The 25,123-nt window shown below is 38.8% G+C and overlaps 1 protein-coding gene across 17 annotated transcripts in view; it reads right to left on the reverse strand.

Annotated features, from left to right (window-relative positions):
* Positions 1-860: 860 nt before the first annotated feature.
* PEAK1 (pseudopodium enriched atypical kinase 1) overlaps positions 861-25,123 on the reverse strand; it is a 256,260-nt gene continuing 231,997 nt past the window's right edge. For 11 of the 17 annotated variants that reach the window (XM_039856430.1, XM_039856431.1, XM_039856420.1 and 8 more), the window contains 2 exons: positions 20,716-21,461; positions 863-7,516 (listed from right to left, as the gene is read on the reverse strand). In XM_039856430.1, coding sequence (XP_039712364.1) covers positions 6,356-7,516; positions 20,716-21,461 — 1,907 coding nt within the window. In that variant the 3' untranslated portion in view covers positions 863-6,355. Of the gene's footprint in view, positions 7,517-20,715; positions 21,462-25,123 lie in introns of all 17 variants that reach the window. The other 6 variants (XM_039856423.1, XM_039856428.1, XM_039856435.1 and 3 more) reach the window with 2 other exon arrangements.

Raw genomic sequence — 25,123 nt, forward strand, 5'->3', positions numbered from 1 at the left:
TCAGCAGGCAGAGCCCGTGCACCTGGAGTTGTCTCTCGGGTTCTGCAGCTGACCTTTCCTCTGAGGCTCAGGCAAGACAGAGCTTTGAGGCCCAAACCAACATGGGTTTTTGCTTCCTCAGCAACACAAAACTCCAGTCTGGCAATCAGTTTTATGGAATATGCCTTAAATATCATGTCTGTAAAGTCCAGAGTGCTTGCTAGTAAAGAGGAGCAGAAACGCTAGGCTGCAGTGTCCATTATAAAAGGTTCAGAGCTCTGGTCTAATTTTAGAGTCTACATGTTTGCATTGTCATCCATGCTATTCAATAATGTGGCAGCTGTTACTACCACTGCCAACTGCTGACTCTTCCTGCCTAAGCCAGGTGTCCTTCTTTGCTACTGAAGTGTCCACATTAATTAGCCTGTCTGCCTTTGTGAGGACTCTGTCTGTGCGTGACTGTGTACCTTACGGAACAGGCAAAAGGCATGTGAATTCTGTAGCAGATGATGCTCTCTCTCTGCGAGGCCTTTGCCTCTGCTTATATTGCCTGCACAGCTCTGAGATCTCCACTGGGTGCCAACCAGAGCCTGCTAATCAAGTCTAAAATACAGGAAGACTATACGGTGACCGGCCACCAGGGGGCAAGCTCACACAGCAAATCTGCAGCCTTCTCAGCTCTGGGGAAAGCAGGTGTTCACTTTCCATTCCGGGCCTAAATTTCTCAGGTGAGGAAGGGAATGAACAGAAAATATGGTCCATGTCAGCAGGGGATGAGGATCCAAAAGGGCACGAGTCCTGGGTGGTAAGACATAACCATGTCTGCAACTAAACCCTCCCCAGCATGTCAGTACGGATGGCACTGAAAGGACAAGCACTTGTCTGGTTTTTAGTGTATTTTAAAATGAATTTATTTACACAGTAACATGATGCCACAGATAACACAGCAAAGTACCACAGCAAACCAAAGGGCAGAACCACTTGGTGACAGAGGGGACCTTTTATTGGTATATTTATATAATTCTAAAATATGTAAGTAGAGAGGTGAAGCTTCAAGAAAGAGCGAGAGAAACAATATTTTCAAATATAAAGTGTGGGCCGAGTCATGGAGAATTAGAGAGATTGGAATGAAAACTACCATGATTCAAATCACTGAGAACGATGACATCTTGCTTCTGCCCTGATCTCTTGCCAAACTGCCTTGCATATCAACCCAGTGTGTCCACACACAATACACTTTAAACCTGGTTAGGGAAGGGATGACCAAGTAGTATTTGGAGCAAGTTTTCTGAAGCAGTGTGGTTTACCTTTCAAAAATGCTACCCTGAAGCCTAGCGATGGTCCAACATTCAAGTTACTGTGAGTACAGACACACACATACTTTCCGCACACTGTAAGGGCAAAGTGAATTTTCCATAATACAATATTTGTAGCAAAATATATCACTCTGTAATAGGTTAAAAAAAATTTTTCCTCTTTTGATTCCCTGAAACTTTCTTGATTTAAAGAAAACATGGTGGCGAGTGGGATGGGAAAAGGCGAGGAGCTAGAATAAACACGGAGGCTCTCTGGAGTGGGAAATGTATTGAGATGTGTGGAATGCAGGTCCCCGCAGCCGACCTATGTGGAGAAAGCTTCTAGCAATAGCTGATACAGAAACCTATTCTAATTTCAAACAGCTGCAGAGAGGGTGTGTTTAGCAGCTGTATAGCACCTTGTACATTCTGGGCACTTAAAAACATTAAATGATGGTGATGATGAGTGGTAAACATCTCTGTAGGAAGGTTTATAGAAACTATTACAATTTGTTAAGAAATTTCCCAAGAATTCTTTAAACAAATGTACATCTCTTTAAAAAATTCTCAGCCCTCAGTCTCACCTGGATATGATATTCTCAGGCTGAACCTACAGTCATGACAAGGGGAACTCCTTAAAAGAACTGGAGAACTTTACAATCTGCCCAAGGCTTTCATCGCCATCATCATCTTTTATGCCCTAATACACAAAGTGGACTTAAAAAAAAAGGATACTTTTTTGAGGAAGGATTATTTTATTAGCCAAATACCTTGATATGGAATGTATGTGAATTCCCCTTCCATTACTTTAGAAGCATCAGGACAACAAGGCTTGCTTTCTTTGGTATAATCCCTATCTAGGCTCTTGCATTGCAGCTCTGTTTCCCTTATAGCATCATTTTTGGACCATGGAATCTCCACTTTCGGCATTGCCATAGGATGGACAGCTGGACTTCGGTGTACATTTTGGCAAGAGCGGCACTTGGATTTGTCTCAGCATAGCACTTGGGGCCTTTGAGAGTATAAGCTTCAATGAGGTAAAACTAATAACCAGTTTTCGTGGGCAGCCATCCTCTTTACTCATTAGGCTGAACCAGAATTTTCAACCCTTATCAACTAGTCCAAAGAATAAAAAATATGTCAGAGTTGGCCTAAAGAATCAAGTTCCTCTCTCCCCCTCTCCAAGTATGTTCCTTTTTTATTTATCCATACTAGCCTGCATTTTTTCAGATCACTGCTGGTAAAATCTAGGGAATAATCCTAGTTGCAGGTTACCAGCAAAACCAAGTGAGGTTATTTCCTAGCAGCAAATTATTCTTAATATAAATTTGAGGAGCTAAGTGTAATCTTTCTGTGCCCTACTATTTAGTAGGCCCCAAAGATCTTTCATGGAAATTCTATAATACTAAAAACTTTAAAATACAATTTAGGTAGTTTTACTCTCAGAAATATCATTAATATTCCTAGAGGATTAAATTTCTTGGCTTAAGAGTTTTCCATGTCCACAAATTTATTCTGAGTTTGGAAGCAAAACTGGCCCTCACTTAATGTGACAATGAAAATCTATTCGGGCTTTTAAAATCCTAATGTATATATTTTACTTTTAGCACCCCAACATTAGTAGTGTGGGTGCTTGTGCCCCTCTCCATACCTCATCTAGTTCATCTTCAGAGGGCAAAACTTTAAACCCATTGCCATACTCCTGGCTTCCAGAGCTAAATTAGCCTAGGGGTTGGTAGACCTCATTCATGATTCTTTAATTGTTGATTCTACAGGTTACAATTGTTCTTTTTCCCATCCTGTTATTCTTCATGAATGAATGTCTGGGTATCACACTAGTGTACATATACCAAAGGAGCTCTCCTCAAGCTCGCATGGGAGATCTCTCCCAGTCCTAGTCCTCTTTGTGGAATATCTGATTCTCTTCCTTCCAAGACTAGGTTATATCGCTCTACCAAGGCTCTCTGTTTTACATTCCATTTTGGTCTTGCCTACTCCAGCTGTTGTCTTGTTTCTCTAGCACCCAGATGAGTTGGAGAGATTGTTCTTGCTCATGCGGCTTAAAGGAAAGTTCCAATAGTGGCTTAATTGTTCGAACTCTCAATATGGAAGAATAAATAGTACAGACTTCATTAGAAAAGAAAAAAAAATCCAATTACTATTAAAGACAGTAACTTGAAGTTACTTGAGAAAACTTAAAGTGCTTTACTAGTCACAATCCCAAACTCAGATATATATCTCTGTGTCTGAGGGTAGCGTTTCTTTTTAGTTGAATTCAAAGTTCTTAATATAATTAAAATGGAAATGTAAAAAAAATCATGATAGAGTTAGATTGACTGAATTTCATTATTTTGGAAAAATATTCTGAGGACCATCTGATGTAGTACTTCCTGCCTAAACATACAGTTATTTTGTCTATTTTGCTCTAACCTGTAACACCTTTTGCCCTCTTTACCTCACATTTCTCGGCCATCACTCAGAGAAAAATAAATCTAGCCGCCTGTCTCTAGGAAGCCTGAGTCCCTTCTACTACTAGATGGCATTTATCTTTTGCCCTTAACAAATGTGAATATAAAAGCAGTACTAAACATATCTGAAGTGAAGAGGTGCTTGGTTTACCAGTGCTATAAGATAATGATGGTAAAGGGTTATATAGAGTTAAAATGAAGAAGATTGGATCCAAGTCAAAACGTGGGAGTGGTGGAGGCATGGGTGGAGGAGAAAGAAAAAGAGAAAAGAAGAAAGAAAAATACTACCTAGAGAACAAATAAATGGACCAGAGAACTTTCTTGATTAAATATGAAACCACATTAAATACTCAACATTCAAATTTACATGGGCAAGGCACCACAAGAGTGACATTGAGAAAGAATCTCAATATGCAAACCGTCGGGGAATGGGGGGAGGCTGGTAAGGGAATGTGCTGGCTGACATGGTCAGTGGTCTGAGTGCTGCTACTTCAGTGTATAATTAGGCAAGGAGTTATGTGCACATGGGCTATGCTAAAGTGAACCCAAAACCAGTCTCTTAGGCAAGGCAGAGCCATGCCACAGGACACTGCGAGAGTGGACTGTGGCATGCCCATTCTCTGGCCATCCTTAGGGGCAGAGCCCTGCACTCTGGCTAGAGGAGACAAGCCACTTTTTGGGCCACCCATCTCCCTCTCTTAGGAGTCCTGTACTGCTGGCCAGGACAGGGACATCCTTCATGGAACCTCACATGTCCCATTCTCTTAAAAAAAAAAAAAGTATAATAAAATACATTCTTCTCCTTTCTTGATCCTCTTTGATACAGGTGAATCATATGAAAGGCTGTTAAAAATGTTAAAAGTTTAGAAACTTCCAAAGGCCACTAATGTGCGATCTAAGTAATACTGCACAATCAGTCTTGGCTTTAAGGAACTCTGCGCTGGTAGGTGAAGCGCCTAAGGGCGCCCTCACTGACTAGGTGCAGAAAACATGACTATCAATCCCGTCACAGGCTGCTCCCCTAGAAGCCTGGCCTCTACTTCCAGCATGTGTGCACACACATGGGGCACACGTGTGTACACACTCACACTGTCCGAGTGACTCTTGGGATTTCGAATTTGAAGTAAACAGATACTCACAGTTTTGAATAAAACAAGCACACACACACTCACGCACCCTGGTGGAAGGAACACTTGTCTCTTAGAGCAAATATGTGCCAAGGGAAGAAGGGGAAGATTTCTGTAGATCTTGCTTCAGGTGAAGTTGCAACATAAACACTGTAATACACAGCTAAAAATATTCATACAAAAATTGCACATATATCCATGAGAGGAGCACAGACCCCATGTATGGTGAATAGCTCTCAGCCACTCACCTCAGCAATCAAAATTCCCTGTGAGCTGTCCTTCAGAGCCATTTCAGAGTCATAAGGAGCAACATGCCAGTGCAACTTGGAGGCAGTCTCTCCAGAAAAGGTCAGCATTCTAAGGAGGAGGTGAGCAGTCTCATCAGTGGCCTTCTCTCCTTCTCCTTCCACTGGCCATCCTAACAGCCATTTGTGCCATGCTCTGTAGGGAAATCTTAGAGCTCAATTGACAGCCATTTCATTCAGAGCTGTTGTCTATAGCACTTGGTAGACCGATTAAGACTGGCTACTAAAAGTAGGAAGCTGGCCAGTTACCTCTTAGGGGAAAAAACTGATCTGTGTACCACCAGCTTTGGAGGCCAACTCTGACAGTAATCAGAGGACAGTCTTTAAACTCTGTTCTCCTGATGGTCCCTAGAGAATTGCACATGCAGGAAAATCACCTCCTTCTGTACTGCCAGCTATTTATCAGATCTGAACTGCACTCCACCCTGCTGAGGCATCGGTGACACTACCTTGGGTCAGCTCTGTAATATGCCACAAGCGGCTGATACACCCAAATTTCATTGGCAAGTGGGGACAGAGTAGAGGTGAAGGAGAGTCAGGCAGTGGCAGCAGAAGGGGGACTGTTAGGGCTGCGTCCTCCATGCAGTATACTGTCTTATCGATAATGGAAATGAAAATGGGTCCATGACCCAAGGGACGGGATCTCTTCTTGTCCCACTATCTGCTGGAACAAAGAACATACTCCCTGGAATCAAAGTTGGGCCGATACTAAAGATGGAAGTTCTGCTTGGTAACAGAGGAAGTCTATTGTGAGAGCTTAGTGGATGATGGTAGAATTGGTTAAATCTATCTATTGCTAGTGACAATAAATACTTGGTATTAAAAAGACAGGTGAAATTCAGAATTACGGAGGAACTGGACAGAGCTCACTGAGTTCATTCCAAAGGAGCTGTCCCTTCAAAAATGTTCATTTTCATTTTTTATCTGCATTTGCGGTACAATTAGGGTGAAAGGTGTCAAATGGAAGGCAACTGCATGTTTGTAACAGTAGAATTTCTGTAAAGTTAAGACAGACTCAGCTTCTTATCCGATTTTGAGCTGTGGAAAACCTTTCTGAGTAGACTCATTTGTTTGTGGAAAGAGATGGACAGTTTCACTCTCTTCTGTGAGTACTAGGATGGAGAAGTGCGTGGGTGACTTGAAGAAGGTGAAAATGGAGTAAAAGCAGCAAACAGGATACATTAACGATGGTGCAGGATTTTCACAATACGACTGAGGGTGTCTGGAGTGGCAAAAGCCAAATACTGAGCACAAAGCCAGTCTTCAAGGCTGACCCCACCCTCCCTATTCAGGGACTTCTCAGCAAACCTGATCATCAGCAGTGTTCGTTTGATGTCCAGCCAGTTTTGGAGCAGGGCATTCCTTTGCACTGGGCTGGGGGTGGTGGTGAAAGTCTGGAAGAGATCTTCCCGGGGACCCCAAAGCAGACACTGGAGGATGCCTTTGGCATCTGAAATGAGGATCCGCTCAGAAGGGTTGGGATTCAGGAGGCAGTTGGCCAGCTGCTGAAGGCCCCAGGAATAGGGGGAGCGGAGCGGGATTCGAGGCAGGTCTGCTCGAGTGTACTCCTTCTCCTTTAGCTCTGGGTTCTCATCAAAGGGGTTGGGCAGGTGTAGCATCTCATAGATGAGGATGCCCGTCTGGAACTCATCACACTTTTTGTACTGGGTAGCTGTTATGATCTCTGGGGCGAGGCGAGACTGGTCCCGGAGAATGTCAGGATCCACCAGGTGGCTCTTCTGCTTGGCTTGAGAGAAGTTGCTTACTATAAGCCTTGTGGGACAAGATGAGGTGGGGTTGGGCTCCGCAGGCCCAAGGCCTTGGGTGGTTCTCCCGGGCTGGTAGTGGACAAGTAGCAGGTTCTCCAGACGGAGATCGCAGTGAGTGACATGGTAGGGTTTGAGGTGCTCAAGGCCAGAGCACAGCTGTAAGAGCAGCAGACACACTTGCCTCTCATATAAATCAGGGCTTTTCCCATGTTGGGCCAGAGAATCTTGCACGAAATCAGCCATGGTGAGATATGGAACCTCTCTGGTTATGACCACAACATGGCTTCTTTGCTTCCTGCTAATAACTCCCTGGCTTTCCTTCTGGGATGACTCTATTTCAGAGCAGGGCTCTGGGCTTTTCCCAACAGTTTCTCCTTTCACATCTTCATTCTCTTGCATTTCATTCTCTTCCTCTTCAGGGGCATCAGGATCCTCCCAGGGAAGAAGACGCTTAGGGACTTCAGCAAGGAAATGACCACAATCCTGCTGGATGTTAAAATGGACAGCCAGACTCTGACGAACAGCCAAACTGTGATAATACTGCTGAGATTCTTTAGCTTTGCTCTTACAGATCTGAAAGAAGAAAGCAAATAACACAAGTTAAAACACGTACTTTCATAACCAGGCTTATGATGTGTAAAGGAGGATTAAAATGGAAGGTGACTAGTTAGGAACAGTATTATAATGAAGTCTTCAGAAAGGGTCGTCCTGTGCTGAGTAACAGTAATAATGGCAGTAGCCATTTCTTAAGGCTGTCTACGTGCTTGGCACTTTATGTGTATTATATATATATGTGTATAATATATACATATTATATATATGTATATAATATACATATATATATATATATATGTGTATTATATAACCTTCAAAGCAAGCTAAGGATCTAAGAATAAAACAAAGAAATGAACAAAAAAAAAGGCAGCCTAGGGCTACCAGTTTGTAAACCTAAGTCTGTCTCCACTATATCTTATACTTCACCTAGAAAACAGAACAACAAAAAATAATTTTTCACCTACTTTCTGTGGAGGTTTACAGCCAAGACTTACACAGCAGCTCAATAAATGGCTCATAGATACCTTATTTTACCACTGGTCAGGAGAGTGACATACAATTGGCCAAATAAACTGCGGGTTTTCCTAACTTGTCAGTGAACGTCACTGTGATGGTTACAATTCAGGCACTCATAATTCACTGGCAAGGTAGAGATAGAGGTTTGAGAGAATCGCTGGTCTGGCCTGGTGAAAACAAAACCAACATTTTGATGGCAGGAACCTGAGTTTTATGTTTCCTCTTAACAGACCTCATTTAAGGCCCAATATTCAAGGCAATAAGGCCTTTTAAAAAGAACTTTATTAAGTGGTTACAGATCAAGGAAGAGTTTTTTGATCAAAAACATTATCCAAGAGTCCTACACATTAAAACTATTGTATTTCTAGTCTTAAAGGGTTAGAAAAGCAAAAAGTAAATAAAATCTCCCCAAAATGGATTATCTTCATTATATAATGGAGAAGCTGACAGTGGACGATTCAGTCTCTAATACTAGTTCATAGGTCATAATAACACGGTCAGGACAACTCCTCTACAACCCTGTTAACTGAGGAGCACATTTTACACTCTTCCCCCTCAGCATGTGTACAATGCCATATTTCACAGAAATCAGAGCCCCAACAACAGGCACTCTGCAGTATTTACACTGCCCATTTATTGCAGTTATTCAGAAAAGAAGCAAATTTTAAAAAAGATTTTCTAGTCATTTTTATTTAAAATAAAAATGTACATATTATTAGGAAGATGCTGATGGGTTCCCAGTTCTGAGAGGCAGCATGCTCTGATTTCCATTCAAAGAGATATTAAAAAAAAAAAAAAAAAAAGGGTAAAGGAGTATCAAGGGGAAAGAGGCATCCCTCTCTCGTGTACTGTATTTACATATCATATATTATAGTTAGAGACTTGATCAATGCCATAGAAATCTCTCTCTTTCTTTCTTCACTCTACTGCCTCTGAAAACAAGTTTCTTCAAGTCTTCTACCACCTACTTAATCAGTTTGAAGGTATACGAGGCATTTCTTTCTTCTTTAAGCAAACTTCTGGTTTTGAAACAGAGATATCCCCAGGCTGAATTCAAGTTCGAATATATATCTTTCAGAAAATATTATCTTTGGAAAGCTCTCAAAATCTCAGCACATGAAGTATAACATATAATCCTACATGCTCAACAACTACATGAATTCTTTCTATACTGTACTGTTGACAATATTTCATGTTCATGTGTCACGAGATATTTGAAAATCCTATATTAGTCATCATTTAGTTGTATGGAAAGAGGCCCAGGGCATGGCACCATTAACCCCATTTCTAGATTTAATAATTTGCTCAATATCACATTTCCTACTGGAATGAAAGTTCGAAGGTCTCAACTCCTCAGCCTTTGCAAAGTCAATCAAATATCCGAGTTTGGCTGAATGAGACTGCGTAGTTAAACTCTAGCTGTCATGTTACAGAAAGTGTACTCAACCAAAGACTTGGGAGGCCTGGGGTTTAGCCTCGCCACTAGCTATGTAACCTTGGGCATATTACTTAATTACTCTGGGTCTCAATCTCCCTAATTAAGGAGACAATATAAAGAATATTGAAACCTACTTCATAGGGTAGTGGTAAGGATTGAAATAGATCAAGTATGCAGAGCATACCTGTAAATCTCAAAGCTGTACACATGTAACATTGATAGTGACTAAAACAATGAATGTGAAAAGTGATGCAATATTATAGAATCCTCATTTTTTCAAAGAGAGCAAGGCAAAAAAAATGAGTATTTCTTTTGAGTCCTGAGAGCCACTTGCCCCAGCGGTGAGTCTCTCTGACTACATGTTTGGCAGAGGGCAGCTAAAATTCAACACCTCCATGCCAGGGTCAGCCCTGAAAAATAAGTCAAGACTTGCAGTATGTTCTGATCCAAGAAAGATCTACCTAAGGTTTAGAGAGAGAGAACTGTTTCGCCAACTTCGGTTTTCACTATGTCAAGTTGCACTAAAAAAACTTGCCACCTTCTGGTTTGGCATTAGAAGCAGAGAAGATATTTTAATTGTAATTCTTATTCTAATTGTGACATTCTAATTGTATCTACACACACGCCCACACACACACACACACACAATTTGTGTAAGATTCCCCAGAGACTTGTGAATAGGTAAGAACATGGACACTATAACAAAAATTTATGTTTAGCTTCACAGATCAACTTGAGATAAAGGTTCAAAGTGATTTACAAAAAAGAAATGATAAATTGTTCAACCATTCTGGATGCTCTGAAGGAAAATGGTCTGCCTAGATAGCCAATCCGAGTAGATGGTACTTCCTTATCTCTTCATCTCATAATATGTAGAAAATCTGAAGAACAATGGTCACTCTAGTTTTAAGGGCAAAGGAAATAGGGAGAAGATTAGAGTGTGAAAGAGGGAAACAAAATACTAGAGCTTTTAACTGGTACATAACCATGAAAACAGTTACAAGCAAAACACAGACATATGGAGATTTCTATAATAGGATTTCTCAGATGATGTGGATCTCATAAATCTTTATTACGGAGTCTGCAAAGATGTTAATTTAGGTGGGAGTATTATATTATTCTATGTGCCGCATAGTAGCCATTTTTCAAATATTAATAACTCGACTCCTTTAGGTTTTCTTAAAAAAAAACCTGACTTCAGATGATAAATTTCTAGTTCCAAAAGTCATTTCAGAAAACAAGCCACTCTTTCTGGAACAAATTGACAGGGTTTTTCCTGCTGGTTGAGTTTTTTCCTTCTTCCTTTACCCAGGGATCAAAGTAACTCCTTATCTTTCTTGAAAGGAATTCATATTTCTTCCTTTTAAAGGGTAATTGTCTTGAACTGGAGGAGTCTCATGAAAGAGTTCACTCTTCAAGAAGAATGACTTCCACAGGATTCAGGCTCCCTAAAATTTTGAAATAGGAACAAAACTAGAGCTGGAATGGTCCCATATCTTCATGTAAGATTCTCCCTTTTAAAGAAAGAAAAATCACCTCATATTTGTTTTGACTGTGAATGGAAAAACCTATTTCAAATGCTGCCAATTTTATCAGATTCTGTATTGCCTACATTTTCAGAATGGGAAGAAAAAGCCACAGTAACATTAGAGGAAGCTGTAATATCGATTGCCAGGTGTCATTTACATGTAGACTGTATAGCAAAAGGACAAATCGTAAAATACACCATAGGTCCATTTTCTGAACAAGTTTTTGGTTCTAAGAAGGTGGCAATGTCAAATTTATGCAAATGGAACACTTCATGTGAAGAGCACAAGTGGAAAGAGATGCCCACGCTGGGCACAGAGACCCTTGCCCACTTGCCTACTCACAGGGCATGCCTTCCTGAGCTATTTCTCCAGAGGACACCAGAAGAACATCAAAAAGGACAGCCAGCCAACTGGTAGTTACATACTCACCAACGTGGGCAATGCACTGTCACAAAAATAGAGGCTTGAGGGGAAACTGAGTGCTTGCCTGAGTTAATTAAGGTGAGTGAGGACAGAGAAGCGGAAAGAAAAATGTTGATTCTTATCAACTGAACATTCAAACAAGTATCTGATAGTTCCTCAGCACTTCCAATTTGAAGGACATGGCATCCTGAAGCAATCCAGACAGAGCCCCAAATACAGTGGGGGTGAGTATCTCTTAACCACCGATAAATCATCTGTTGGAGAATGGGAATAAGAACATGCTTCCAGAATCAGAGCCAAATTGCCTTTCCCTGAGACCTTCTTAGATGCAGGTCAAAGCACACATAACTTACACAGGCCTGATCCTAGAGGAGAAACAGAGTGTTACAATGATTCCTCATAGACAACTCAAAAAGTTTAATTTCAAACATTCATTTCAGTACAGGGGGCTCATTTTCTGTGTCGTTTGTGACAACTGGTCTACATATCTTTGAGGCAAATTTGCCATTAGAAAGCATTTATGTTTGTAATAATAATCTCAACAGAGACAGCTAACTTAAAAAGCAGATTTTGGGGGACTTTGACTATAAAGCCCCCATTAAAAGCAACTGGGAAGGGGAAGATGGCATAGTATGTCAAAACTACTGACCCTTTCAGAGTGCCCACAATGACCAACGAGTATGTACATCTTACTACTCTTTCAATACTAGGGAGCAGAACAGATATTCAGTTTAAGGCAACAAAGTAGGGAGGTATGAGGGAAAGGTGGGCATTTAGCAAAACAAAATGGCATGGCTATGGAATAAATCAGTCATGAATAGAATGGTATTATCCATTCTTCTTTACTTGACCTTTCCTCCCAAAGTCTCCTTTAAATGCTGGTGTTTGGGGGCGGGTCTGCTCTCTGTTCTCTTTTCTCATTGATTCCCTTCAGCAAAATCATAGCTTGCTTGATATGTTGCTGACTTCCACATCTACATTTGTAACCCTGACTTGTGTCTGGGATTTAAACTCATCTATACAATGGCCTATTTGATTTATTCCAATGTATGTCCCATATCACAGATGCCTTAAGCTCAACATAATCAAACCTGAATTTTTCTTCCCACCAAACCCCGTTCTTCCAGCACTCCCTCTGTTGGTGAATTATGCTGACTTCTCACCCAGATGTTAGGACAGATGTTACCTCTGGATTTCTCCTCTATCTTCACTTCCTATATCCAAGTACTTACCAACCTCTATTGATTTTCTTCCCAAATAACTTTCAAATTATCCTCTTTCCTCCATCTCTATTGCTACTATTATCACTTGCCTGGACCACTACAAAATATTTCCAGCTGGTTTCCCTGCCTCTCTTGTGATTCCCCTTAAATAACCTTCCACATAGCTACCACAGCCACCTTTCAAAAAAATTGCTTGCCTATTTAAATTTCCTAGTTGCTCCCCACAGGATAAAGTCCTGGCCTGGCCATCCTTTCCAGACTTATTTCTCACCTCTCTTCTACTTTTGCTTTATTGAAAATGACCTACAGCCAGCTCCTTCTCCCCTGGTGTTTTCTCTGTTTGAGGCCCCTTCTCATCACTCATCTCCTTGAGTGATTCCTACTTATTCTTTCAAAGCCCTTCTCATGTGTCAAAGAGAGAAAGTACTAAATACCCTAAACTTATTTTCTGTGTTTCTTCTATATCTTGTACACATCTCTATTATTACAGATATCATTTTTTTGTCTGTCTTAAGAGCAGATATTTGTATCTTTACAGTCTAGCACAGAGCCAGGCACATAGTACATCTAAATATGTCTGTACAAAATACTGAGAAAGGCTCCATGTGATCTGGTGTAGCCACAGGGCTTATTTACTCAGACCAACTGAGTAATAAACGAACAGCTTTTATGAAACAGATAGAAGTTGTTAAGGTGATGGGGGAGGGGGCAAATCTGAGTAATAAACACTTATGACCTAACTATACAAATGAGTAAAATCTGCATAATGAGGTCTGTCTACTGAGTCTAGGCTGCCCTGGAGGCTCAGTGATTTTGCTGCACAAAACTACACAAAAAAACATTGCCCTTCATTATTCTATTCAATTTTCTTTCCTTTTCCCCAAAGAAAGCAATAATTACAAAATACAGAACTCTTCAAAACTATTTCACACTAGCTTTTATTTTTGCATTATAGGCCCAATTGGCTTAGTATGCCTTCAGCCTACTTCCACTTTATCAGCAGAGAATCTCATTTACATCTTACACTGCATTTTAAAGTGCCTCTGTGAACTCTAATAGAGATGGATATTATAAGAAGTAAATCGTAGAAGGACAAAAATGAGAAACACTGAAGATCACACACACTATACCATCTGTGCTTTGCCACATTACACAAAAGCACAGCTGCAAATGGGAGAGAGTATAGAATGAAAACCCGCAAATTCTAAATTGATATCCAGTATGTGGTACAATCTCACTCTAAGAATACAGGTCAATCACTGATTCACCTCAATTCCTTGATCTGCCTAGGAAGAGTGTTGTTTTACTTGCTGCAACAGAGCTAAGACCCAGACACACTTAATGCTGTCACGGATATATTAAAAATGGATTAAGTATTTAATGTATAAATACTGTCTGGACCCCAAGCATTCAGAACTCCATTGTTATAGGAATCTGCTATGAGACCTGTCAGGTAAGCCAGGTAATTTACAGATTAACTTGCTGCAAAATGTTCACATTCCCAAGAAATCTATTTTGGAATCTAAAAGAGAAATTCCAAAAGGCAGTTGTATAAGATTTTACTATTTTACTTGTGACTAGTACTCATCAAATCTTGTCACATTCCCACTCAGCATGTGGATCAAAAGAAAATCACTTGTGTTCCTGAGCCAGTAATTCAGGCTGACAGAATGACATCCAGGATGTTCACACTAGAGAAAATGAGGCACAGAGAAGTTCAATAACCACTCATAGTCCAGATTAGGAATTAAATTAATTAGAATCCAAATTTATAATTCTTACCTCATTAAAAGTTATGGCTCCGTTTTTCTACTAGACAATTCATTTTGATTCTAGGTTTTCATGAGTACCCTAAACCTCTCCTTTCTAAACCAATCCTCAGTTGAGACTCTTAGGTACTTCTGTAAGCATTCAGCCCTGAAATGAAGTGGACATTCACCCAGGATGGCTATGAGTATGTATAGTTGGCTGCTGATCAATTATTTTCTGTGAAGTTTCAATGTTGGGCATATTTGCGTTGAGTTATGAAAGTAGAAGTGGTTTCTCCTCTATAATTTTTTCCTTGTCACTAAGTCAGTAATTAATTGCCTGTGTCCACAGTCTGCACTAGCTGTAAATTCCTACCAAACAAATTTCTGTTAATGCTTTTTCATTTAGTTTCTTACTTTCTCAAAGTCCATCCAAATAAGATAAGCGGAGACTCTGGAAGTCAAAATGCAATAAAAGATGCTGGTCTCCATAGTTCACCTCTATTACAGCTTTCAACAGGATTCCTGGCATAGGGGAAAGAGAAGTGGCCCCACTGCTGTTGTAGAGAAGTGTATACCTTCATTGAACTTCATGTGCTCTAGCCTTGAAAACAAAGACCTGGGTTACGTCTAAAAGAGAAGATGCCTTTACTATCTTAAATTTGGACTGTTGGAAAAATACGTCAGAAATTTATACTTTTTGCTGATGTGAGATTTTCATTATCTCCTCAAAGTAATCTCATCCAAATTTCTTATGTGGTGTCCACATAACAGCATTTGTTATAAAATGATCTCATGAGAGCAGTGAAAAAATAATGTCCCAATAAGACTGAGCCATGATTTTACCAACTGTTCACCCTGCTTCTAGGCAAAAGGATGTCATTTGTCCATACAGGGACAACACTGAAGCACAGCAGGGTCAGTCTATTGACAGTAGGGCAGGTTCCATGTAGAAGTCAGGAAGCAGCCTTCCAGGAAGCTGGTGACCCTATGCAAAACTAATTGTTCCTCTCTGGCCTCAGTTTCCTCCTGTGTAGAATGATGAAGGTCCACTCTAAAGTTAACTTGAGTCTCTTTGAGAGTTATGTGTATGGCCAGTGTCTACACAGATCTTTTGAAAGGGGGAAAAACAGGGTAGATTTTATTTAGAGTAGGGAAGTTAAGGGCTGGAGGCCAACCAATACGCAGCCCACAGAGACACATGGTCCGGTCTGCTGGGTGGTGGCTCACCAAAAGGTGATGAGGGGATAAAAAGGAGACATGAATAAGACAGGAGTAGGAGTTGAGGCTAAATATTGCCTGGGCATCAATTTGGCCTTTCCTTCACCAAAACATTTAAAAAGTAGGCTGTGCTCATTGTCTCCATAGCTTCCCCGCTTCATGCTCCCTCTATCTCGCTGTATTTGGTATCCACTCCCATTATTCCTGAGACTGTGTTTTCTTAAGGTTTACCAGAGACTGAACTCCTTCCTTTACTCATTCTGCTCAAGCTTTCTGCAACCTTGGACTCTCTGATCTATAGGTCTTCGGTTTTTGATACTTCTTTTCTAAATTCTCTTAATTTGGGTCCCTTAGGTGTGTGGGCCTTTTCCCAATTTGTAGGCTCTAGCACTACCATCTCATATATTCCCACAGTTTGAACTAAATCAAGTCTATGAGGTGTGTGGGTACCATATTTCTAGTCCTGACCTCTCTTCTGAATACCAAAACTACAGTTTAAAAATCTGGCTACCGTGTTTCTCTTGACTTAACTGTCCCGGGGGCATACTTCACAAAGAGCTTATCTTTCTAGCTTTTCTGATCCATATTTTAGTTAATGGTATCACCATCCTCCTGGATTGTTCCTTCTTGAAATTTTAGCATTACTCCCCTCATTCTACATCTGGCCACTCACCAGACATAGTTTATCATCTGCCTTAGCTCTTTCACTATCTGCCCCTTCTTTTCCACTGTCCCATTTTAGGGACTCAATATTATTTACCTGGACTCTTGCAATGGCATAATGTCTGACTTCCCTTCTTCCAGTTCTTCTGGACTTTTCCACCATAGTTTTCTTTCAAAATCATTAATTTTATGCTATGCCTCTTTGTGAAAATCCTTAGTGGCCTCCCACATAAAACAAAATCTAACCTCTTAAGCTCATCAATCAAAGCTTCTAAATTTGGTCCCAAAACTCTCCATAGCCAAATTTTTCACGATTCTCTCCACACACTGTATTTAGCACAGTGTGAAGTGGACACGAGAGGCCCTTTTTGTGGCCCTGAGATAAATGTTAATGACTTCTTTCATTCATTCATCTTCATTCATCTTTACATCTCTGTATGCGACTCTGAACCTTCATCATAATGTCTTGTTTAAGAATTACTTATGCCTTTGTCTTTCCCACTACAATATAAGCTCCTTGAGAGCAAGGCCTGTGTCCTATTTATATGTAGTTCTGTAAACCTACACAGATATCACATTTTGTACAGTAAATGTTTCCTAAAAGGTAAAAAAAATACTTATCGAATGCCCACCATGTACATGGTATTACATTAGACAGCATATACTGCTATCTAATGCTAAGGATATCAGATTAATAATATAATAAGGATATAAGGATTAATAAGTGATGGTTCTTGTCATGGGGAAGCTCAAATCTAATAGTGGGGAGGGGAAGCATGTTACCTTAATTGCATAATGGCAGTATTGTACAAATGTACAACTGTAGCATAACTTAGGTGCAGTGATAGAGAAATTCATGGGGTATAAAATACATAAACAGAGAGGAGCCATCAACATGTTCTCAGAAGGTCAGAGAAGAAAATTCACAGAGCTGGATTAAAAAAACACAGGAAGGAGTTTTCTAGGTACATGAGAAGAGAGTGAAGGAATCAATAGCTAGCACTTACTGAATGCTTTCAAATGATGCTCTGAGCATTATATACATCACCATGTACATATTGACTCCTGTGATATTTCACAATGGCTTTAAGAAGAATGAGGTTTTTTTCTCCATTTTATATATAAAGACACCCAGCTCAGAAACAACAAGTAACTGGGCCAGGGTAACACAGCTTATTAATAAGTTGCTAAAGCACAAATTTAAACCCAGGTCTTTCTGACTTAAAAGCCCAAATTCTTAACCACCATATCAACAGTCCTCAAAGTTTGTGTATAGAAATCACCTGGGGGTGCTTGCTAATAATTGGAGTTTCTGAGGCCTCACTTCCAGAGATTCTGATTCTGTAGGTATGGATGGGGCCAAGGAAACTACATTTTTCATGAGGACCCCTGAAGTGACTCTGAAAGAGGTCAACTGCTCTTCCCAGAAGAGCAGTCCAGACAGGATGAGTGTGTACAAATCTGGTTAGCATGAAATAGAACCTATTTATAATTTGTGCTAGAGTATGAGACTAAAGAGATGAATTACTAAGGATACCTGCTTTTGAGAAGCTAAATCTCAAATGATCCAAAATTTCTAATTCCTTAGTTTTTGCACTGAAAAGACATTATGATATTACTTTTTAAAACAAAATAAAAATTACCTGTAACTATCACTATTCTTACATAGGAATTATCCACATAGTACAATTTTGTTGGTCAATTTTTTAAAAGTTATAATCATATTATCTGGTATTCTATTTTCATGTGACATTTTACAAAACATGTTTTTCATGATTTGTACAGTCTTCATAATTACCATTTTTAATAGCTGCAACATTCCATTGGGCTGATGTAGCATAATTTATTAAATTGTTTCTTTAATAACAGGCACTTAGTTTGTTTCCAATTTTTCGCAGTGCTAAAAACCATGAAGATATTAGCATTTAGTAGCTTTCTCTCATAATTTTAAGGAAAGATGTTTACATCTTTGAAGTAATGAGAAAGAAAATATCTAAGTACAGAACCTATCTAAATATGCTCAGGCTAGTGCCTAATATTAAAGAAGAATAATAGTGAATAATCTAAAAAAAATGTTGAGCAGTAATTTTCCATTACTGTTAAAAACAATAATGTATTATTTCATTATATTTTATATATACTTTATAATTTATAAAAGCAGTTTCACTACATAAACATATGTGCATTATAACAATCTTATAAGGTAGGTAGGGCAGTAAGTATACATTCATGTGAAAACCAAGACATGTTTAGTTAAATGATATACTTGGGAATATATAGCAATAGATTCAGGACTTGGACTCATGACAGCTGACTCTGAATCTCCTTTATTTAATCTGTGTTGACTTTTAGTTTAATATCAATAAAAAGAAAAATGCTATTCACACTGAATGAAAAATAAAGTTATAGACTGAATTGTGTCCTCCCAAAAGTCTTATGTTGAAGCCCCAACCCCTAACCCCTAATGTGATATACTCTGTCCCCCACCCCAACCCACAATCCCCTACACAGCTATCTACAAGCTATGCTGTCTGTAAGCCAGACCACTGATTTTCTTAGGAAAGAGACAAAATTGCATGGCAACAATACATAAAGTTAGTCAAATCCTACTTCTCAGTTGTTTTGAAATAACATATATTTCAATATCCCTTTCTGAAATATGTCCTCATCCTGCACTGACACTCCTGTATTATAGCAATAATAAGGTAATCCAAGGTAGAAAAGGCCCCATTAACCCTAATTGATATAACAGCCCTTGAGCACAACACAGAATCTCAAAATGCTATTTTAGACTCAACAGTAATATATGGGTTGGGACACAGGGCAACTCTGCCAGTGTCACTACAGGTAAACGATGTAGGTGCTGCAACTGCAGAGAGCAGCTAGTTTAAGGTCTGGTCCAAATATATACTGTTGTGATATATGGGTAAGGGCTTTAGTTTATCTTATTCATTAATTTACTAAGACACCATCTGGTCTTTCTAAGGCAAATTAACAAATAGAAGTCTTTTAGATATGTTAATTGGTTTTAAACCATGAATAGAATCAGTGAAAAGGAACTATGGGATTGGAGAACATTACCTTACGTTTACATAGATCTTTGTGTTTTTAAAAACTCTTTCACATGCAGTTATCTCACTTGATCCCAACCTGGATTATTACTGTAAACATTTAAGAGGAGGAAACTGAGGCTTAAATATTATTACTCTCTTAATGTATCGGGCAGAACTTAAGGAATAGTGAAAGAAATACTTATCAGAGACATTTTGTTTTCTATTAGCCAAACAGCCCCATAGGATGGGTAATCATTATCCTTTTTTAAAGTTGAGGAAGTTGAGATTCAGAGTAGCAACTTGTGACAAAGCTACTAAGTGGCAGAGCCAGAATTTGAACCCAGATCTTTTAGACTTCAAAGTCCAGGCTTTATTTAGTACATTGAAGAAGCTTATCACTTACTGTTACATTGAACGTAATTGGACAAGAATTCTTGACATTGAGTTTTTGCCCTCTGAAAAAACAGGTTGTCTGGAATGGGCCATATACGTTAAGAAATTAATATGTGACATAATGGAGAAAGTGTAGTCTATGGAATCAGAGAGATTTGTATTTAAATCACAAATCTACTAATTTCTAGCTGTGTGACTCTAAGCAAGTTAGTTCACCTCTCCAAGCTTTATTTCCTCATCTGTCAAATAGAAAAAAAGATCTTAGCCTTATAAAGTTGCTGTGAAGATAAAATTATATAACACTAACACAGTTCTTGGCACATCAACAAATATTGGTTATCTTCCTCTATAAAAATGTTTCTCTAGGAAGCAGAACAATTATAGAGCAGGGGTAGACAAGGGTCTCTTATTTGCTACAGCAGTGTCTCCAACCCCTGGGCCACTGATGGATATTGGTCCCAGTTAGGAACTGGGCCTCATAGCAGGAGGTAAGCGACAGGTGATTGAGCAAAACTTCATTTGTATTTGCAGCTGCTCCCCAGAGCTAGCATCATCGCTTCAGCTTGCCGTCAGGCCATCAGGCATTAGAATCTCATAGGAAAACCAGTCCTTGGTACCAAAAAGTTTGGGGTCTGCTGTGCTAGAGAACAAAGACAGAAAAACTTGGAGTGCAAGGCACATAACAGACCTTATCTGTACAGGTAGCCAATGCAAACAATCACAGCTCAAGGATTATCTATTTCAAGAAGACTTCTTTGACCTTTAGAGTCTGGGTTAAGGTCCTTCCAAGCTCCTATAGAATGCTGTTTACCATTATTTTAGTATACTGCATTGTAAGTCTGTCTCTTTACATGTCTGTTTAGATAATAAGTAAGCTCCCTGCTTATTACAATATCTGGTGTAAGGTAGATGCTTAACAACTTTTTGCAGAATGGAGGAAAGAAGAACAGACTTGTTCCAATAACAGTGTGCTGGATAAGATTAAAATCAAATTTATAACATTTTCTTACCTTGACTGCATAGTTATTAAGTGGATCTTTTGCATATGACGCTGTGTAGTAAACTGCATCACCTGCCTCGCAACATGGCTTGTCATTGGTTAGCCTGAAGTCTGACCAGCTGTCCACCCCAAAACGGAGCTGGTCTTTCTGCCCAGCCATGAAGAGGTCTTCACATTTAACAGCTAGTTTCTTCAAGGCATCTGTATAAAGGCTTCGGATTTTCCCCACCACTTCTTCCTGATTCTCAAGTCCTCGATAAAGTGCTTGTCTCTGTGGCTTCTGGATGCCTCGGCCCTGTTTGCAAGAGGGACCACGTCGACTGGAGAGGGACTCCATGCTGTTGCAAAATCTATCCTTAATACTGAGAGTGGTTAAGCTGGAATTGCTATTTGCTGCTGAGGGGATAGGTTGCTCCTTGTGCAAAGGTCTCTCCAAGGAGTCATTAGACTCAATGTCCAGTCCCTTGAGTTCATAACTAATGGAAGAGCCAGCACTGCTGGCATCCCAGTTGGGATCAATATCATAGGTAGGATTAGCCATGACATAAAGACTAGTTTCCATGGATTTTTGTAGGTCTTTGGAGATTGGCTCTGTATTGGCTCTTATAATCATTTTCTTTGGCAGTGGGGGTGGCATAGGTTGGGAAGCATTAGGTGCTTCTTGGTCTGTTTTCCCAGCAAAGGTAATGGCATCATCCAAAGCTCCCTTAGGCTGCCGTGGATGCTTGGGAGGTATCATAGCTGCTCTAGATTGCCCTGAATTGTTTGAAAAGAAAAAAAAAGAACAAGTAAAGTTTTCATTATTGCTACATAATTGAAACTAAAGCAGAAACAAGTGAGGTGGCCATAAGAATGTAAGAAGTCAATGGCTCAATTCAAAATCATAGAAGAAAACAACCAATAAATAGCTAAATATTAAAAACAGACCCCAATACTTGGTGGAAGCAACAAATGTGAACAATGTCTCAGGAATTCTGTGCCAAAAGAACAGGGTGATGGGCTTTGTTTTCAAGAAGAAATCCAAATTCTTTATTCTTGACCCTAAGAGTGCCACTCCTTAGTATTCTAGAGGTGTGAATAATACTAAGAAGTGACAGACACTAAAATAATTGCATTGTGACAGAGTAGAGATAACAGCATTTGTGGATTAAAAAAAATACTTGGGAAGGTTATTAACAACAATTGAAATAAGCAAAGAGACCACTAGACAGGTGCTCAGAAGATACCATTTTGTTCTTTTAACTTTGTTCCAAAGTTAAGTTGTACTGTATACAGCACTTGTCATTTTCAATCCAACACATATGAATATAATTTCATAAACCATGTTCTTTTATTTCAATACAGAGATGGATTCTGGCAGTGCTTAAACTGGTCTATGTATAAGATTCCTGTGATTGTGGTAAGGGGACAGTGTACATGAGCAGTCAACTGCTTTTCCAAACATCATTCACAAACTCTTATGTGATTCTGTTTTATTTGGGCGGGCACATAAACTGTGATTTGAGAGATATTACTTTTGAACATTACTCTTACAAGCCCTGGTTATAGAACTAATCAGAACTAATCTCTGCTTCCTTGCCAGTATTTACATTTAGAAAATAAAATAATGTGTGTGATCAATGATACCTTCAGGGCTTATTGTATAATGGGGAGGGGACATTATTTTTTTAAAAGACAGAACATACCATGAAACTTTTATAAAAGCTACTAAAATTAGTTATGTTACTGAGGCCTCCACTCAGTTTCTCAGAGTGAGAGCACAATACACTGATACAGGTTGAATTATGTACCCTCTCCCAAAATATGTTGAATTACCAACCTCTGGTACCTATAAATGTGATCTTATTTGGAAACAGAGTCCTTGTAGAGGTAATCAAGTTAAGATGGCATCATTAGGATGGGCCCTAATCCAATATGGCTGGTGTCCTTATAAGTGCAGAATGGCTTATGAAGACAGACACACAGGGAGAACACCATGTGATGACAGAGGCACAACCTGGAGTAAGGCAACTGCCAGCCAAGAATGCCAAGGATTCATGGCCACCACCAGATGCTAAGAAGAGATAAGGAAGGATTCTACCCAGAGTCCCAGAGGGAGCATGGCCTTGCTAACACTTTGATTTCAGACTCCGAGCCTACAGACTGTGGGAGAATAGATTTCACTTGTTTTAAGTCACCCAGTTTGTGGTACTTTGTTACAATGGTCCTAGGAAACTGATACATGCTTCTGCTGCTGATCAGACAGAATAGAAGGCACTGATGGTCCTGAAGATGATAATAAATACAGATGGTGGTAGTTTGTTTTATTAAAAATATGTCCTTGTAGCAATGCCAAGAGTAAGCACCAATATAAACTATGATTGTAATAACAATATATTCTACTTCCCATGCATACAACTCAGATCAAGAATAGCTAAGAGTTTATACAAACTATGACAATATACACATCAAACCAAAGGACTCCATTTCTCCACCAATGGCATGTCGGAATTTTTTAAAACAAGGATTAGATCTACATTACATGTAAACATAAACAAAAATATGTATATATAGGTAACATGAAATGAGAAAAAGAATACGAGAAAGCTCCACTGGGCCAGGACTTTTGTTTTATTCACTGTTCTATCCTTTATGTCAACAACAGGGTCTGGATATAATAGATGCTCAATAAATATTTCTTGAATTACTAAAGGAATAAGTATTTAGTACTGAAAGAGAAAACATGGTAAATTTGTATACGTACCTATAACAAGGAAAGATACTGAATTAGTAATTTAAAAAATTTTCAAATAGAAAGTCCAGGACCATAGCTTCATTAATGAATTCTACCAAACATTTAAAGTATTAACACCAATCCTTCACAAACTCTTCCAAAAAACAGAAGTGGAGGGAACACTTTCCAGCTTGAAATGAGGCCAATATCATCCACATACCAAAAACCAAAGATATTACAAGAAAACTAGAGACTAATATCCCTTATGAATATAGATACAAAAGTCCTCACAAAATAGTAGCAAACTGAAGCTAGCAAGATATAAAGAGGACTATATACCATGACAAAGTTGTATTTCTCCTAGAAATTCAAGGTTGGTTTAACATCTGAAAATCAACCAATGTAATATACCATGTAAACAGAACAAAGGGGAAAAAATCCCTCACATGATCACCTCAATAGATGTAGAAAAAGCGTTTGATAAAATTTAACATCTTTTCATGATAAAAACACTGTACAAACTAGAAAAAAAAAAGAGAGAACATCTTCAACCTGATAAAAGGGTACCTATGAAAAACCAAGAGCTAATATACTTACTGTTAAAATAAATAAATAAATAAATAAACAAAAAAAACCCCATGAACAACAACAACAAAAAAACCTGGATGTTTCCTGTCTAAAATCAAGAAGGAGACAAGGATTTTTATTCTTGTCATTGCTGTTGTACATTATACTAGAGAATCAAGCCAGGAATTAGGCAAGAAAAAAACTGGAAAAGAAGAAAAACCATCTCTATTCACAGAAGACATAATCTTATATATAGGAAAAGCTAAGGAATCCACAAAAAAACTAACAGAACTAATATACCAGTTCAGTAAGTTTGCAGGATATAAAATCAGCATAAAGATCAGTTGTATCTATACACTAGCAATGAACAATATAAAAATCAAATTAAGAAAATTCCATTTATAATATCATTAAAAATAAAGTATTAAAGAATAAATTTAACAAAATTTCACAAAAGTATAAGGCTTACACACTGAAATCTATCAAAAGTTGCTAAAGGAATTTAAAGATCTAAATAAATGGAAAGACGTGTTATGGATCAGAGACTTAATATGTTAAGATGAAAATACTTTCAAATTGAGCTAAAGATTTATTGTAATCCTTATCAAAACCCCAGCTGGCTATCTTGCAGAAATTAATAGGATGATCCTAAAATTCATAAGTAAATACGAAGGATGCAGAGTAGCCAAAAAAAAAAAAAAAAAAAATCTTGAAAGAAAAGAAAACAAAGTTGGAGAACTCACATTTCCTGATTTCAAAACTGACTTTAAGACTACAGCAATCAAGATTGTGGGGTTCTGGCATGAAAATGGAAATATAAATGAATAAAACAGAATCGAGAGTCCAGAAATAAATCTTTACATTTATGGTCAATTGATTTCAACAAGGATACCAAGACAATTCAATAGGGAACAGTCTTTCACCAAATGGTGCTAGGACAACTGGATATGAAGTTAGATCCCTACCTCATACTATACACAAAAATTAATTCAAAATGTATCAATGATCTAAATGTAAGAGTTAAAACTATAAAACTCTTAAAGAAAACATAGGAATAAATCTTTTTGACCTTTGGTTAGGAAAAGTTTCCTAGATATGACACCTAAAGTACAAGTAAGAAAAGAAAAATTAAATAAAT

The sequence above is a fragment of the Pteropus medius genome, unplaced genomic scaffold (genome assembly GCF_902729225.1).
Source record: "Pteropus medius unplaced genomic scaffold, Ma_sr-lr_union100, whole genome shotgun sequence".
Lineage (NCBI taxonomy): Eukaryota > Metazoa > Chordata > Mammalia > Chiroptera > Pteropodidae > Pteropus > Pteropus medius.